General features: G+C 37.1%; 1 protein-coding gene across 10 annotated transcripts in view; it reads right to left on the bottom strand.

Annotated features, from left to right (window-relative positions):
• Positions 1-516: 516 nt before the first annotated feature.
• Positions 517-14,324, bottom strand: part of LOC111564276 (CMP-N-acetylneuraminate-beta-galactosamide-alpha-2,3-sialyltransferase 1-like) — an 89,528-nt gene continuing 75,720 nt past the window's right edge. For 2 of the 10 annotated variants that reach the window (XM_055018015.1, XM_023263749.3), the window contains 4 exons: positions 12,911-13,090; positions 9,257-9,302; positions 5,008-5,127; positions 517-4,727 (listed from right to left, as the gene is read on the bottom strand). In XM_055018015.1, the coding sequence (XP_054873990.1) occupies positions 4,554-4,727; positions 5,008-5,127; positions 9,257-9,302; positions 12,911-13,090 (520 nt within the window). In that variant the 3' untranslated portion in view covers positions 517-4,553. The remainder of the gene's footprint in view (positions 4,728-5,007; positions 5,128-9,256; positions 9,303-12,910; positions 13,091-14,324) is intronic. The other 8 variants (XR_008604180.1, XR_004846818.2, XR_004846821.2 and 5 more) reach the window with 8 other exon arrangements.

Below are 14,324 nucleotides of genomic sequence, written 5' to 3'. Positions count from 1 at the left end.
TTAGCCTTTCAACACCATTAGCTAACACAATGTAGCATTAGAACACAGGAGTGATGGTTGCTGGAAATGTTCCTCTGTACCTCTATGTAGATATTCCATTAAAAATCAGCCGTTTCCACCTAGAATAGTCATTTACCACATAAAAATGTCTTGACTGTATTTATGATTGATTTAATGCTATCGTCATTGAAAAAACTGCTTTTCTTTGTAAAATAAGGACTTTTCTAAGACCTTTAGTATATATATATATATATATATATATATATATATATATATATATATATATATATATATATATATATATATATATATATATACATACACATACATATATATATACACATACATATATATGTCTGTGTAATTTATTTGATTGTTAACTAATTATTTGATTGTTAACTAATTATTTAATAATTAGGATTTTAGATTGTAACTGAGTGTAGAAGTAAATCAGATAGAGGTGTGTGGCAGCATTGTAATCAGATTAAACAACATTTTTAAAAGTGTCAGTCAACACAAAGTCATCACTTAAATCTTTTAATGTAGAAATCGAGTAACGTTAATACTGATACATGTTCTTGTCCACTAGATGACAGTATTCCCTGAAGCACAAACAGACAAAACTGTTGTCTTCTGTGACAGCTGTACAGTAAGTATACAAGGTGGCAGACCAAAATTTGAACTGAACACATGTTGCGGTTTGTCTTCCTTTGCCTTATCAACCTGCTCTCAGATGAAGACACTGACCAGGCAAATGTCCCCATCATGTTTCAAGGCACATGGAACAACTCAAAGCCTGATGAGTCTGAACAAACACCTACAGAGTTTCAGATTATAAATTTCTGGATGAAAATGAGAGCAGTACAAGTGCTTGTGGGAACCATTCAGTTCAGTGTTCACACACGTAAAACAATTTCAGCAAGTGCAGCTCATAGTTTAAAGCAAAGAGAGACAAAACATGGAGGAGCCTTTTTAAAACCGCAAATATGTTGACATCTTACTGACAAATACTTAAGATGGCTGCTATTAAGATGGCTCTATGTACATGCATATGAATGCTTAAAATTTACACTGTACACAATAACATAAACGTATACATCCAGGAATAACTACGATGATAATTACAATACAGACTAATCTGATGGTCAAATTAAGGTTTGAAAACTCCCATTAAAGGCACTTGACACCTACTTTTATTTAAAAATGTATGTCACAATGTACATCAAAAATGTACGGTACATCATTGATTCGAATGATAAGGCACCCCTGTTTAAGCTGTATCATATGTCAGGTGTCCATTATAAATGGTAAAGAACCTGCCGCTTGTGTTACACCTTTAATATTAAAAACTATCAGTCAAATTTTAACACAATTTGTATTCCACACTGTGCTGCAGACCTCCAGTAGAGTTCTTCGGGATCCAATGGATTTTGAAAAAAGTCAAGCATCAAACATTGAAACTATGAATGAACGGATTAAAACACAGTTTCCTTTTAGTTCAGCTGTACAACGAAACCTGTTTACCAAGACATGGGTGATCAGGACTGCACAGAGGGCAAAGACATTACATGCTCTGTACTAGCAACCTATAAGCTATCTCCATTCTAGACTTTAACAGGTGGTTTAAGATAATTGCCTGTATATAAAAAATGCACGTAGTCCCCAGGTATGAAAACTGAAATAAATGCAAAATTGCCTCAGACCTGCATTCTTTCTAACAGCCAGCAGGGGACGTCTCCTCTGGTTAAAAAAAAGAAAAAAAAGAGTCAGTTTATATAGAAGCCTATGAGAAAATGATCCTACTTCTCACTTAATCTGTTATCTCAGTGAATATTTTAAAAATGAGTTTATGGTTTCAATTCCTGCTTTCAAATTCCCTTCAATACAGGATGATGTTCATTTTGTAAATTGTGTTCTCAGCTATAATAAAATAAATGATAAAACAGGGTAATGGCTTTAGGTAATGGCTGACTTGTGATTGACAGGTCACGTCCTCATCGGCGTGTGTAGTGTCCTTAACTTCTGTCAGATCCTCCGCTTGCTCATCATGTCCGTTTTCTAAACTGGAGGCTACAAAACAGTAGTACACAAACCAATGAATGAAGTTACAATGTCTATGTCCATCTCTTACATACAGTATATGTCTAAATGTTAATGTCAACATGCCAAAATGCTCACCGTGACATTACTGACATGATGAAGCTCAGCATGTGAATTTTTACCATATCTGCCACCAAACAGTAGTTTAGCTTGTTAGCATGCTAACATGTTCTAATGAGCACAACTCACAAAAAACAGCTAAGAGGGATGTAATTAGTTCTGCAGATAATGTAGCAGCCCCTTGGATTCATTCAGCAAGACGCAGAATTTCAAACGGGTGTTGATCTATTCTCACTCTCGACCAGCACGTGTACCATAAGCACCGTGAAAACTACAGAATTAAACAGAATACAAAATGCTTCACTGTAGTATCACAAACAATTCACGTATAAATCATGTTTACATCCAATACAAATAAACGCAACTCATCTGATAATAATGCATATTAAACATTTTCATACCTCATTCCGCCGTTCCAAGGGCGCTAATTTAAGTGTTAGCCATCAGCTAGCATGCTCTCCAGCTCGATATACACACACACACGTCGCTGCTCGGAGCTACGAATACAGTATAATGAGGTAAATCACAATGTAAATCTTTCCTTAATACAATTCAAATAGATAAACGTGATGTATAACTACTGTTTTAGACAGTTTTTTACCGTTTCTCCGACGATGCGTGAGCACAGCGTTGTTTAGACAAAGAAACAGGAAGTTCGGCGTCACAAAAACCGCAGAAGAAGAAGAAACGCTCGCTTAACAAAATAAAAGCGGAACAAACCACAAGGTGGCACTGCAGGACTGCAATGTCTTCTTAATACGTAAACAATATTATGCAGGAGAATAATAATACAATTTATCTGACATTTACAGATAATAAGTCAGATGCCAAATTACTGGACATTAATTTTGAGATAGACAGTAAATTAAGAGGTCACCAAAGCTGTTACAGTTCACCTACATAAATTTTGTGGCAATCCATCTAGTAATTATTTACTCATAACCCCAAAGCTTGATTTATTTGTTGCATTAGAGGAAAATTCAGAGATCAACAAAGTCATTATGTCAAATCCTCTAGGGACCACAAATCTCTGTACAGAATTTTATATATGCAAAATGTGTTGTTGGGATATTTCAGTCTGGGCCAAAGTAGCAACATCTGACCAACAGTCAAGTGTTGCCATGCCTGGAGTCATGATGGCTGATTGGGTAAAGACGTACAAAAGACATACAAAAGATGTGAATTTTTGACCTCAGATTTCAAAATGACTGTTCACTTGCTGACTTCAGGTCAGCAAGATTTGATTGAATTTTGCTTCTGGCATTAATGGCATTGAAACGGCATTTATATATTGAGCAATAAAATTTACAGGAAAAACAGTTCAGTGGATACACAAATAAAGCCAAAATAAATAATCAATGAATAATGAGATGTTATCTTTACTATGAGATAGAAACTTTCTAAGAAGGGATGACAAAGTGTTAGGAAACTTGGGCTTATGACTTCAGTATTTCTAAAAAAAAAAAAAAAAAAAAAAAAAAAAAAAACTGGCTACAGCCCTGTGGGCATTCTATAAATGTCACATTGTTAAAATATGTTGTTTGCGGCTGATTTTGGCCTTGATTTTAAGTGTCCCTTTAGCCTCGTCGAACTATATTTTACAGCTGCAATCAGACAAGTAGGATGCAAGTAGCTCTGTGGTGCGGGTACTTTATGTCAAAATCGATCAGTGTGATGAAAAAAGAGTCGATTCTCTCTCACATTTATTACAGTGTAAAATACCTTCACTGCCATATTGTGGAAATTTATATATGATATTTACAGTGCAGTCTATAGGGGTTCATTATGCTTTTATGTTTGTTAGTAATCAAGTTCTAACAGCTTCCACTAGAGGCTCTTTTTGCATAACTGACAATGATCAGTTCTGCACAAAATCCCCATCACCATGTCCCTACATCCACTGTTCAGTTCTTGCAATTTGTCTGATCACTGCTGTCATCACTTATTTTGTAACCATGAACATTAACATACAAAGCATAAGGTGGCCACAGTCACAGAAATAAAAGAACACATGGAGTATACATATACTATATAATGGTACTAAAGCTTTTTATGTATAGCATGCTCAACAGACATCTTCTTCTCTTGTCCTCCTCTGTACTCAGTCCTAGATGTATTTGAGTTGAGCTCAGAGGTTATGGAAAGTGGCAGTGTTGTATTGATGGTGTGTCCTGGCCTGTGTCTGGACACAGAGACAAAACCTCTGCTGATTTGTCAATGACATTTGTTAAACATTTGTTATGCGCACAGCAGAAAACAGGATGGACTAGAGTAGCTCCTGTGAACACGTCTTTGGAAACCATGAAAAAACGCATTCTACTGGACAGTAACAAACATTAAAAGGCTGCTGAGGTTCATTTGGTGGTCATCCCACTGCACATATGGGCTTCCTATCATCTGCCTTTAAACATTCGGATTTTGTGCTTGTCCGCCAGCAGCAGGGTGACATTATATTCGTAATCTCCATCATGGACTCCCGTGTGTCGGAAAGCTCCAGCCAGATGGTTCTCCTCCCAGTAGTGGTGCCAGTTTCCATACTGATCCGCACCGAATCCAAACACACTGACCTGGAGCAGACAACGTCAACAAGAGCACAACGTCACCACTGTAAAACATCACCAACACAAGCTTAGTACATTCATTCAGCTGTGGGTTTTTCTCAGTTTTCAGCTCAGGTCTCATGTTTGTGTTTCCTTCTTTTTCAAAACACATCACAGTGGAATTCTGAGAATGTAACATAACATCACACATGGTGCTCTTGCAAAGTTCCACATGTCCACTCGACTGAGGAATCTGAGCCCCTCTTGTTTGTTGAGGTCACTTATGTTACTTATTAGTTAAACTTACCTCATCACATATGTGGAGAGCGAGCAGAAGACTGAGGAAGCCGGTCGAAGGATATCGTCCATGACCCTCAAGCCAAGACTCGTAGACGTATTTGAAAAATGTTGGACTGTAAATCAACACCTGCAAAAGAGTCAGTGGAAACTTTTAGAACTAGATTTATTGACACCATAGAAAAGGATTCAGCTCTGTCTTCTGAGTTGCATTCACAGCTACAGTTACATAAATAACACATCTCTCTAATAAAAAGACTAGCAAGCTATACCTTGTAGTACCTTGTAGCTTTGGTCTGAGGCAGTTTTTAATGGTTTGGACTGTGCCCCAGTTCAAATTGAGGGAAATCTTTATGGTACAGTGGAAAATGAATGATGGTGTATACTTAAACACATCAAAATGAAACAAACACTCTATGAACCAAGAATATTTCAGGGTTTTGTCAAGTCATTTCATGGAAAATTAACTTTCCCAAATCATACTTTGTACAGTACAAAAGCAAAATAAGCTTCCATTTTTTCTTCACCTTGATCACACAGCTCTCAAGGTGTGTTATCCTCCTCAGTATTACTGAATCGACCTGCTTCAGTGGCCACAGGAAGAATAACTGCTCTCAATTAAAGAGCTTTGGCTTCTAAATAAAGGAGATGTAACACATGACTTGGGGCCAAACTTTTGTTTGATGTCCTTAACCCCTTAACATCCACTTCACAATCTTTTTATTTGTTGTTTTGCAGAAAAAGGAGCATTTTGTTTGTTGGATTCTTACAATGAACACAGCACCTGGTGACTCAGAAAGAATGTGTTCCTAAAGAGGAAAGAAAAGGTAAGAAACCACCGTTGTGTACACAAGGACTCTTAAAAATGAGGGTTTGAGTAGTGCGTCTTTGTGCTTTCAAATGATGTATAATTGAGGCTGGTACAACTCAAAATACAACAGCTGCATTTTCATTCAGCCTTTATTCATGTAGGTCAGTGATAGCAGATTAATTTGACTTTAACTAGATATTTCTGAATGACTGACATAAACAGAGTATAGTGAGTGTGAATGGTCCACTGCTATGCTTGGTACTGGTACAGGACTAAGTCAAAGAGTAGCGATGACAGTAACAAACAAGAAAAGCACTCAGAGAGCACAGTACTCCGCCAAGGCTGCTCAGTAGTTCTATGATTTCCGATGGATAAGTCCCAGTAAGTCCGCCGTGGTTGATTTGTAGTAGGATCGCAATCATGTGAAGCGTTCACTTGTAGTCATAGTTAGAGTGACGCTGTGCCGCTATCTCGCAATGACACAGAAATCTTTAACAAAGCTGTGTATCCAGACTATAAGCCACATCACTGCCAAAATCTAATCACTTGGTCCTTGTGTCATTTCTAACCTTCCCTGAAAATTTCCTACAAATCTGTTAGTCCATTTTTGAGTAATGTTGCGGACAGACAGACGGACAGACAGACAAACAGATGGACAAACGTATGCCGATCATCACATAAACACTGTGTTCCTTGTTGGAGCAGTAACTATACTAGGCAATGCAAAGCCGCAATCTCAGTCTGTTTGTCACAAAAATATCTGGATCTGGATTAAGCCAGAGGCTCATCTTATTTCTCTACTTTGAGCCTCCTCATCTCCACTGCCGTCCTACCTGTGACCCGGAAATCAATCAAGAGGGTCTCAATTCCTAGAATGCATCCCGAGGTTTGCCAGCGGATGATGCACAGTCATCTCCTATGCAGAAGTCTTTTTGGCCTGCATAAAAGAGGTGCGACACACGGCAGGAACCGACAAACCATGGCGGGAGCAGGACGAACAAATAATAATTTCTGTCGCTCTATTTGTGTAGTACTGTTTGGTATGTTGTGAGTGTTTTACACTTGAAAGCACTCATCTGCACCTTCTCATCACATTCTGCCACGTTGTGAATTGAAAGTAAATTTATACTGTAAATTGTCATGAAAACTGTTCTGCTCGCCTGACAGAGATAATTAAATCCAGGAGATAAGTCTATAAAAAAACACAATGGACAGATAATGCAGCTGTGCCACACATCATGTTTAATTGCTTTAAAATCGACAACTCCGGCACGAGGACGTCCCAGTTTGTCAAATGTTGCCTCGACTCCTTTCTTCTAGTTTCTACTGCTTGTCTTTGGGAAGATGGACGGAAAGGAAAGGAATCGAGGACGTACAAACTGAGAAATGAGAATAGGAGCAGATGAAGGCATGGCTTTTGAAATTGTCTTATTGTCTGTTGTTTGTTGGAAGTAGAAATTGTTTTCTACTTCATCAGCATGCTGTATATTAGCTGTATTTGCTTAGCTTCCAAAAACATAATGTAATGTTAAGCATGTACTTGACTACATAAAAACAGATATAAATAAATTAAATCGAATCTGTATTACACTGCATTTGATTCAAAGGGTCTATTAAAAAAATTGACAACATTTTGAGAGTCCATTTTACATGCTTAATGGATGGTTTCAAACTTCAGCTTCTTCATTAAGCTTTAAATTGTGATGATGAGGTAAACAGCGCCAGATATTATTAAGTTGATCTGCATTAGAACGTGTGGATGTTTGCAGGTTGGACTGAAACCAAAGGACATAGCTATTTGTTCACATTCACGCGCGCTACTGTCTAAATGTGGATGTTTTACATATTTGTTCTGCCTGCCTTGTCTGTGCATAGCTGAACAATGTGTGATATTGAATTACAGCCTATTAGCTACCAGAAAAATGTAGCCTTCAACACATCAGTGACGGCTGCCTACAGAGAATGGTTGTCTTTCTGTATAATGTTACAGCGCTCACACCACATTCTTCACAAGGTTCATTGCCGTGAAAATGGCACTTGTCAGCAGAAGACACATGGCATGCCGTTTCTATGTGGCACACAGCAGCAATGTAGAATAATCAGCAGCAGTGTTGCAGCACAAATATGCATATGCCTCAGTGGGCCCCTTTACCCCTTCAACACACCCACTGTAACGCCTTCAAATAAGCAAATCTATGAGTAATCACATGCATATGAGCTTGTTGTAGTAATATTTCAGCTCTCTTTCTCAACCTACTATCAATGCATTAGAGTGGCCAACATTTTATAACATTACTTGTGTTAGTGGTGGTTTCCAGTGTTCATTGTAACCCGAATGCTGGAAACCATTCTGACAGCAAATTATTTGACGTCACAGCCATGTCCCAAAATATGTTGTTGCTTGTTGTGTGAACTTGTAGGTGTTTTCATTTCAGACATTCCATTGATGCCAGTCAGCATTTACAGCATTTACAGCATAAATCTGGTGTATTTAACTCAGTTGAAAACCTATAAACGGCCGAATGAAGGTTTTGGTACATTTTTGTGTTTGTTTTTTATTTGATATATTTTTCATTTCTAGCAGTATCTCAAGTATATTCTTTTAACTAGGCCTGCTTTGTTGTATTAATTGCTAGTTATGTTGGTCCTAACATTTCTGGGTTTGTTATCCAACTCAGTCCTGTGTGATCTTTTCTGTATTTGTTTTATAACACTTTTCATCTGTTGAAGCTGTTGTATGTGATTTGAAACTAAGAATGTTTACCTGGACAGTTATATATATTTTTCCTTCATAAGTTTATGATTTTAACATTTCTTTTATTTGAGCTCATCTATTGTAGGCTTTTTTTCTTGGATTTGATGGCTTGTGCAGTTATAGATCCATACGTGGGATGTTTGCCATCTTACATTGTACTTTTTTAGAAGGTGGAAAGTTATCTGACTTTGAGAAAGGATTACAGTAAAACTGTATTTCGTGATAAAAGATGTTCCAGGAATGCTTAATATGCAGAATTAAGGTAAATTAGCTTTGAACAAGTGATACAAGTGAAGTTTAAATTTAAGGCTAAAGGCAGTCTCCGTATTAAAATAGAAAACACAAGATTAGAACCTGATCTAAATCTCCAAATATACCTAATACAGCAGGAGTCTCAATTGAGGTATAATATAGCCAACAGTAACTGTTTACTCTTAATGTTATCATGAAAAGGGTAAAAAGTTGCAGATAAAATCAATGTCATACCTGGTAGTAGTGGTATGTATCAGTGCACACACACACACACACACACACACACACACACACACACACACACACACACACACACACACACACACACACACACACACACACACACACACACACACACACACACACACACACACACACACACACACACACACACACACACACACACACACACACACACACACACACACACACAAAACTTACCTTATCTTTATTTGCCTTTATCCTGGATATAACAGGTAAATACGTTCTGTAACAACAGAAAGTAGCAGGAGCTTAAAATGTTAGCTTGAATAGTCTAAAAAAAAACCCTGAAATGTTTGCTGAAAACAATTCTGTATCCAGCAAGTCACATTAAAAGCATGCATGATTTAGATCACATGTAAGTGATGATGTCTAAAAATAAATGCCCAGTGTCCTTCCTCATTACAGCTGCATGAGGAAAGCCAATTAACTACCATGAGCAGATTTTGAAGTCATCACAGAAACATGCCACTATAAAGATTTTTTTTTTTCTCCGATTTTGCACCAGTCGTCATTACAGGATCCCACGTGGAGCTGTTAGCGAAGACTTTAAATAGATGTGTGCACAGCACCCATGAAGTGGCTACGTTCACTTTGCATATGTAAAGTGTCTTTACAGGACTCCTAAGACCGCAACGTCCATGATGGTATGTGAAAAGCATTCAGACAACATAATAAAAACACAAGACTGCAACATAATAAGAGGGAAGCAAATCTGCCACAACTTCTCCTCTATAAATAAGAACATTAATAGTAAAATATTATCCTTCCTATTAACTAGACATCTACATTTGTATAAACAAAAGGTTCATAGCCAATATCTTTGATTTGATTGGATACATTAAATGGCAGGAGAATGCGTATAAGTATAGAGAAAGGAACACAGTGGTCCATTTTAATTTCATTTCAAGAACAAGGTTTTCAGCTTGCTGATCTATGGAAGCAACATAGCATGTAAAAATGGTATGTATGTCATTTTCATGACTAAAGAACCTAAAACAATCTATTGAAAGTCTATGTAAATTGGACGCTTTGTCTGTGCAGACGTTGAAATCAGACGGATAGCATACTAATGCCAATAATGGAAAGCAATTATAGTCCAGACAAATGTGTCTAAATAAAGACAGGTTTATCAAAGCTATTAGCACCGCAGCAATATGTCTCTTTAAAATTCAAAGAATATACCGTCTGCTATAATTCAGTTTTGTAGCGAATCAGTATGAAAATGACCTGGTGTGTGTCAGATGTCAAGGCCTTTCACACACTGGATACATTTCTGCATAAAAACACTCGTACATTTCAAGGTTTTTACTAATCAAAGCGTTGAATGTGAATGTGGTCCAACAATAGCCTGTTCCGTGTGCATTCACACAGTTCTGTCCCTCCATAGAGCCTCATTTTATTTAACAAGACCTGAAAATGTAACAAAATAATTCACAGCACTCTGTTAACATCTAATGGCTGTCGGGCTAATGCTGACATTACTGCCAGTAAAGTGAAATTTAATGATGCAGAATGATTGCTTTGGCAGGGTTGGAAGACAACTGCACATTTATAGGCAGTATTTGTTTGGATACTTCCACCATCTAGTATTTTGGCTTGATTGAGTCATTGGCAGTGGCATTAATTGGCAGTGGATTCATTTCTTTCCTGGATGTCCAGTAATCAAGCTAATGATTACGGGTCACTGAGCGGGAAGCAGCTGAAGGTGAAATTTACTGGAAAATTTCAACAGAGTGATTATCCTTGTTATGGCAATGTGACAAATAGCACATAACAGTGAGTGAGTGGGATTGTAGTGACAATCCGGTATTTAAAGAGAGTAAATTAATCTGGGAGTGCAACACATGGAGCGTGCATAATAATGTGCTCGCAACTTTTAAATATCAAGGCTGGAAAAAGTTTTTGAGCCCAGATTTCACTGACAAATGGGACGGGAAATGATGCGCTCCTCACATCCAAGTGGGAAAATATGATAATCCTTAATATTTTTTGCACAGCGATGACATTTTAGGAAAAACAGTAATAGAAATGTATATTAGAAGGCCTCATGTTTTGAATGTGGACTTTGAATTGGTAGAACAGAAATGTCATGTGATGAGTGATACATACACATTCATGTAAAGACCTTCCCTGTTTAAAATCAATTATTTTGCCCTGATATTCAACACCATGATTGAGTATTATCCACCCTTTAACTGCAGTGTACCAATGACAGCCTCCAGGGTGGAATTTCTGTATTGTTATTCTTCTTCAGAATCATGTCCTGTGCATTTATCGAATTCCTCCAATATTACAACTCCAGTATTACAACTTGCCATTGTGTAACACAGAGAGGTTTTACAATGTTTGACTAGAGTTGTAGTGTGCTTGAGCTGCAGCGAATAAGGAGGGAGGGGTGGGTGGATTGAGACATAGGGATTTCACAGATGCAGAGAGTCTAGAGGAAGCAAGAGTGTGAAGTTGCAACTAAAAACATTTAAATATTCAACTTTTACACGGACTTTTTATGGGTTTCACCAATGACCTGACAAGAACAAGAATTAAACAAATTAGGGAAACTGGCATCATGCCAATGCATCCGTGAAAAAAAAAACAAACATAAAATGAAACAAAAAATGCATTTAAGAGGAAACAATTGCATTAAAGACAGTGAAGGTGGTGATTTCACTGGACAAAGATATAGCATGTCTTATCTGTTTTTAAAGTGTACATTATAATATATATATATATATATATATATATATATATATATATATATATATATATATATATATATATATATATATTCTTTTTTCTTTTTCAGTTTATCAGTTGTCTAACAATATTTTTTTAATATACATTTTTTAGATGTTTATATATACTGCCATTCAAAAGTTTGGGATCACTCAGACAATTTTATGTTTTCCATGAAAACTCACACTTTTATTCATGTGCTAACATAATTGCACAAGGGTTTTCTAATCATCAATTAACCTTTCAATACAATTAGCTAAAACAATGTAGCATTAGAACACAGGAGTGATGGTTGCTGGAAATGTTCCTCTGTACCTCTATGGAGATATTCCATTAAAAATCAGCTGTTTCCAGTTAGAATAGTCATTTACCACATTAACAATGTCTAGACTGTATTTCTGATTCATTTAATGTTGTCTTCATTGAAAAAAACAGCTTTTCTTTCAAAAATAAGGACATTTCTAATATATATATATATATATATATATATATATATATATATATATATATATATATATATATATATATATATATATATATATATATATCACATTTTCACCTCTATTTTAAAGTACAGCATTTTTTTTGACTACAAGTGGACAGTGCAACAGGTTGAAAACACCAAAGTGCTAAAAATACGATCACATTATTACATTTATCTCTAATATGTTAGAGAACAGTTGCATTTTCACACATCCAGCAGACACAGAGCATCAATAGCATTAAAGCGCAACATTCACTCCCCTTTAACCTTGTCTTGGCTTCCACAAACCTATGAGAAAAATATCTGACTGTTGCTGCGACGTGCTAAATACATTCACTGCAGGCAGCATAAATTGGGTTTATTAGAGCTTGTTTGCTAAACACAATGGCCTTCTGCAGCTGGAGATGAGGAGTGGTGACACTGAACCAGAACACATTGTGGGCCAAAAAGGCAAAACAGTGAGATGCAGGATATTAAAACAGCTGAGGAGGACTGCAGTCGGGTCATATCTTGCTGTAGGTTAATCACTGAGAGCAACACATTACACACCATCATTTGATCCACTCTGAATATAACAATATTGATTAGTGCAGCTTGTACGCTCCATAACTTACTGTTTAATAGTGCCAGTGGTCAGAGCACTGATAATCCACTGCAGGTCCAGAGTTTTGAAAGGGATCAGGACCAGACTGGTGGTGTTGTCCAGGTCTATGGCACTTTCTGGATACATGACATGATGAGTGGTTCTGCCTCCCACATCCTCCTCGAAGCCAGTGGTGGGAGCCTGGTTCATTCTGCAGAGACACAACAATGAGATTTTTGTTACCGAGCTTCTTGTCTCATATTCCTGTTACCCTTTGTTTACAGTTATTTTACCATCATTATCTTGTCATGGACAGCTCAAATTGAGTTTTATTTCACCCACATGTTACGAAGACGGAAAACATTTGGCTTTTGTTATACTAATCCCTTTAATCTACAAAGGGGCTGTAGTAGTGGACCATGTGTTTAATTTTCAAGATTCCCTCAAGTCAGCCAAACCACATGGCGCTTAGACACGCATCATTGCTATTTTGAGAAAGAATAAATGATGTAAAGAAGGAAAAAAACAAAAGGCACCATTTGTCCTGCTTCACCATGTTTTGGACATCCAAACAGCGGTTAAGAACAATCCAGCGCCCATTTAGAGCTCAACAATTACCGCTTGGCAAGCTAGGCGACGCATTCCCATTATTATGTCCAACAATACTGTCGCAAACTGGAGCGGTAATTGGCGGGGGCATAGTTTGACAGTGGCAGTTGGTTTTGGTCAGTGGTAGAATGTGACAGAGAAGAAAAGTCATGAAGCTGACCCCCCACGTGACTAGCATCACCTTTTGGAGCACTCCGGTCTGAGCAATATCATCTTCCTCATTACTGACTCTAGGATGACAGCTGTATAACAACGTGACATTTTCAGCCAGAGCCTGTCAGGGCTCAAAACGACTTCCTGCAAGAAGCATTCTTTGTTGAGGCATGTTACAACTTTGCATAGAAGATGTAGCCTATCGGGTTAAAAAATTACCATTATCTTGTACATTTGGAAATGCACCTAGAACAAAATTTTTTTGATAAAAAAATAAGTCAACTAAACAATTAATCAGTCACCAACTTGTCATGAACACTGCGAAAAAGAGAGTTGCTTTATTTACGTTCAGACAGTTATACAATGTTCAACTTACAACATTGTCTATTCTTAGACTAGATTTAGAAAGAAAACCTTGACCTATCGTTAACATTCTGTCTTTACATTGGTAATTTAATCTGCATTAATTTCTGTTTTGCCACTAGCAAAGGAAATAACACTGCAATACAGTATTAATGCTTTTTTAGTTGATATGTTAAATGTCTTATATGTGATTTACACATCCAGTTCACTCTCATTTCATTTCTATTTTGGTCTCCTCCAACTTTAGAAGGAAATAGCAAGCTCTTTAGCTCTTATATGCTACATTATGTTCACCAGCTAGCCTCTACTTGTGGCCTGTT

This window comes from Amphiprion ocellaris, chromosome 15 (assembly GCF_022539595.1).
Source record: "Amphiprion ocellaris isolate individual 3 ecotype Okinawa chromosome 15, ASM2253959v1, whole genome shotgun sequence".
Classification (NCBI taxonomy): domain Eukaryota; kingdom Metazoa; phylum Chordata; class Actinopteri; family Pomacentridae; genus Amphiprion; species Amphiprion ocellaris.
The sequence above is the reverse complement of the archived record's forward strand: the minus strand, read 5'-3'. Positions and strand labels throughout refer to the sequence as shown.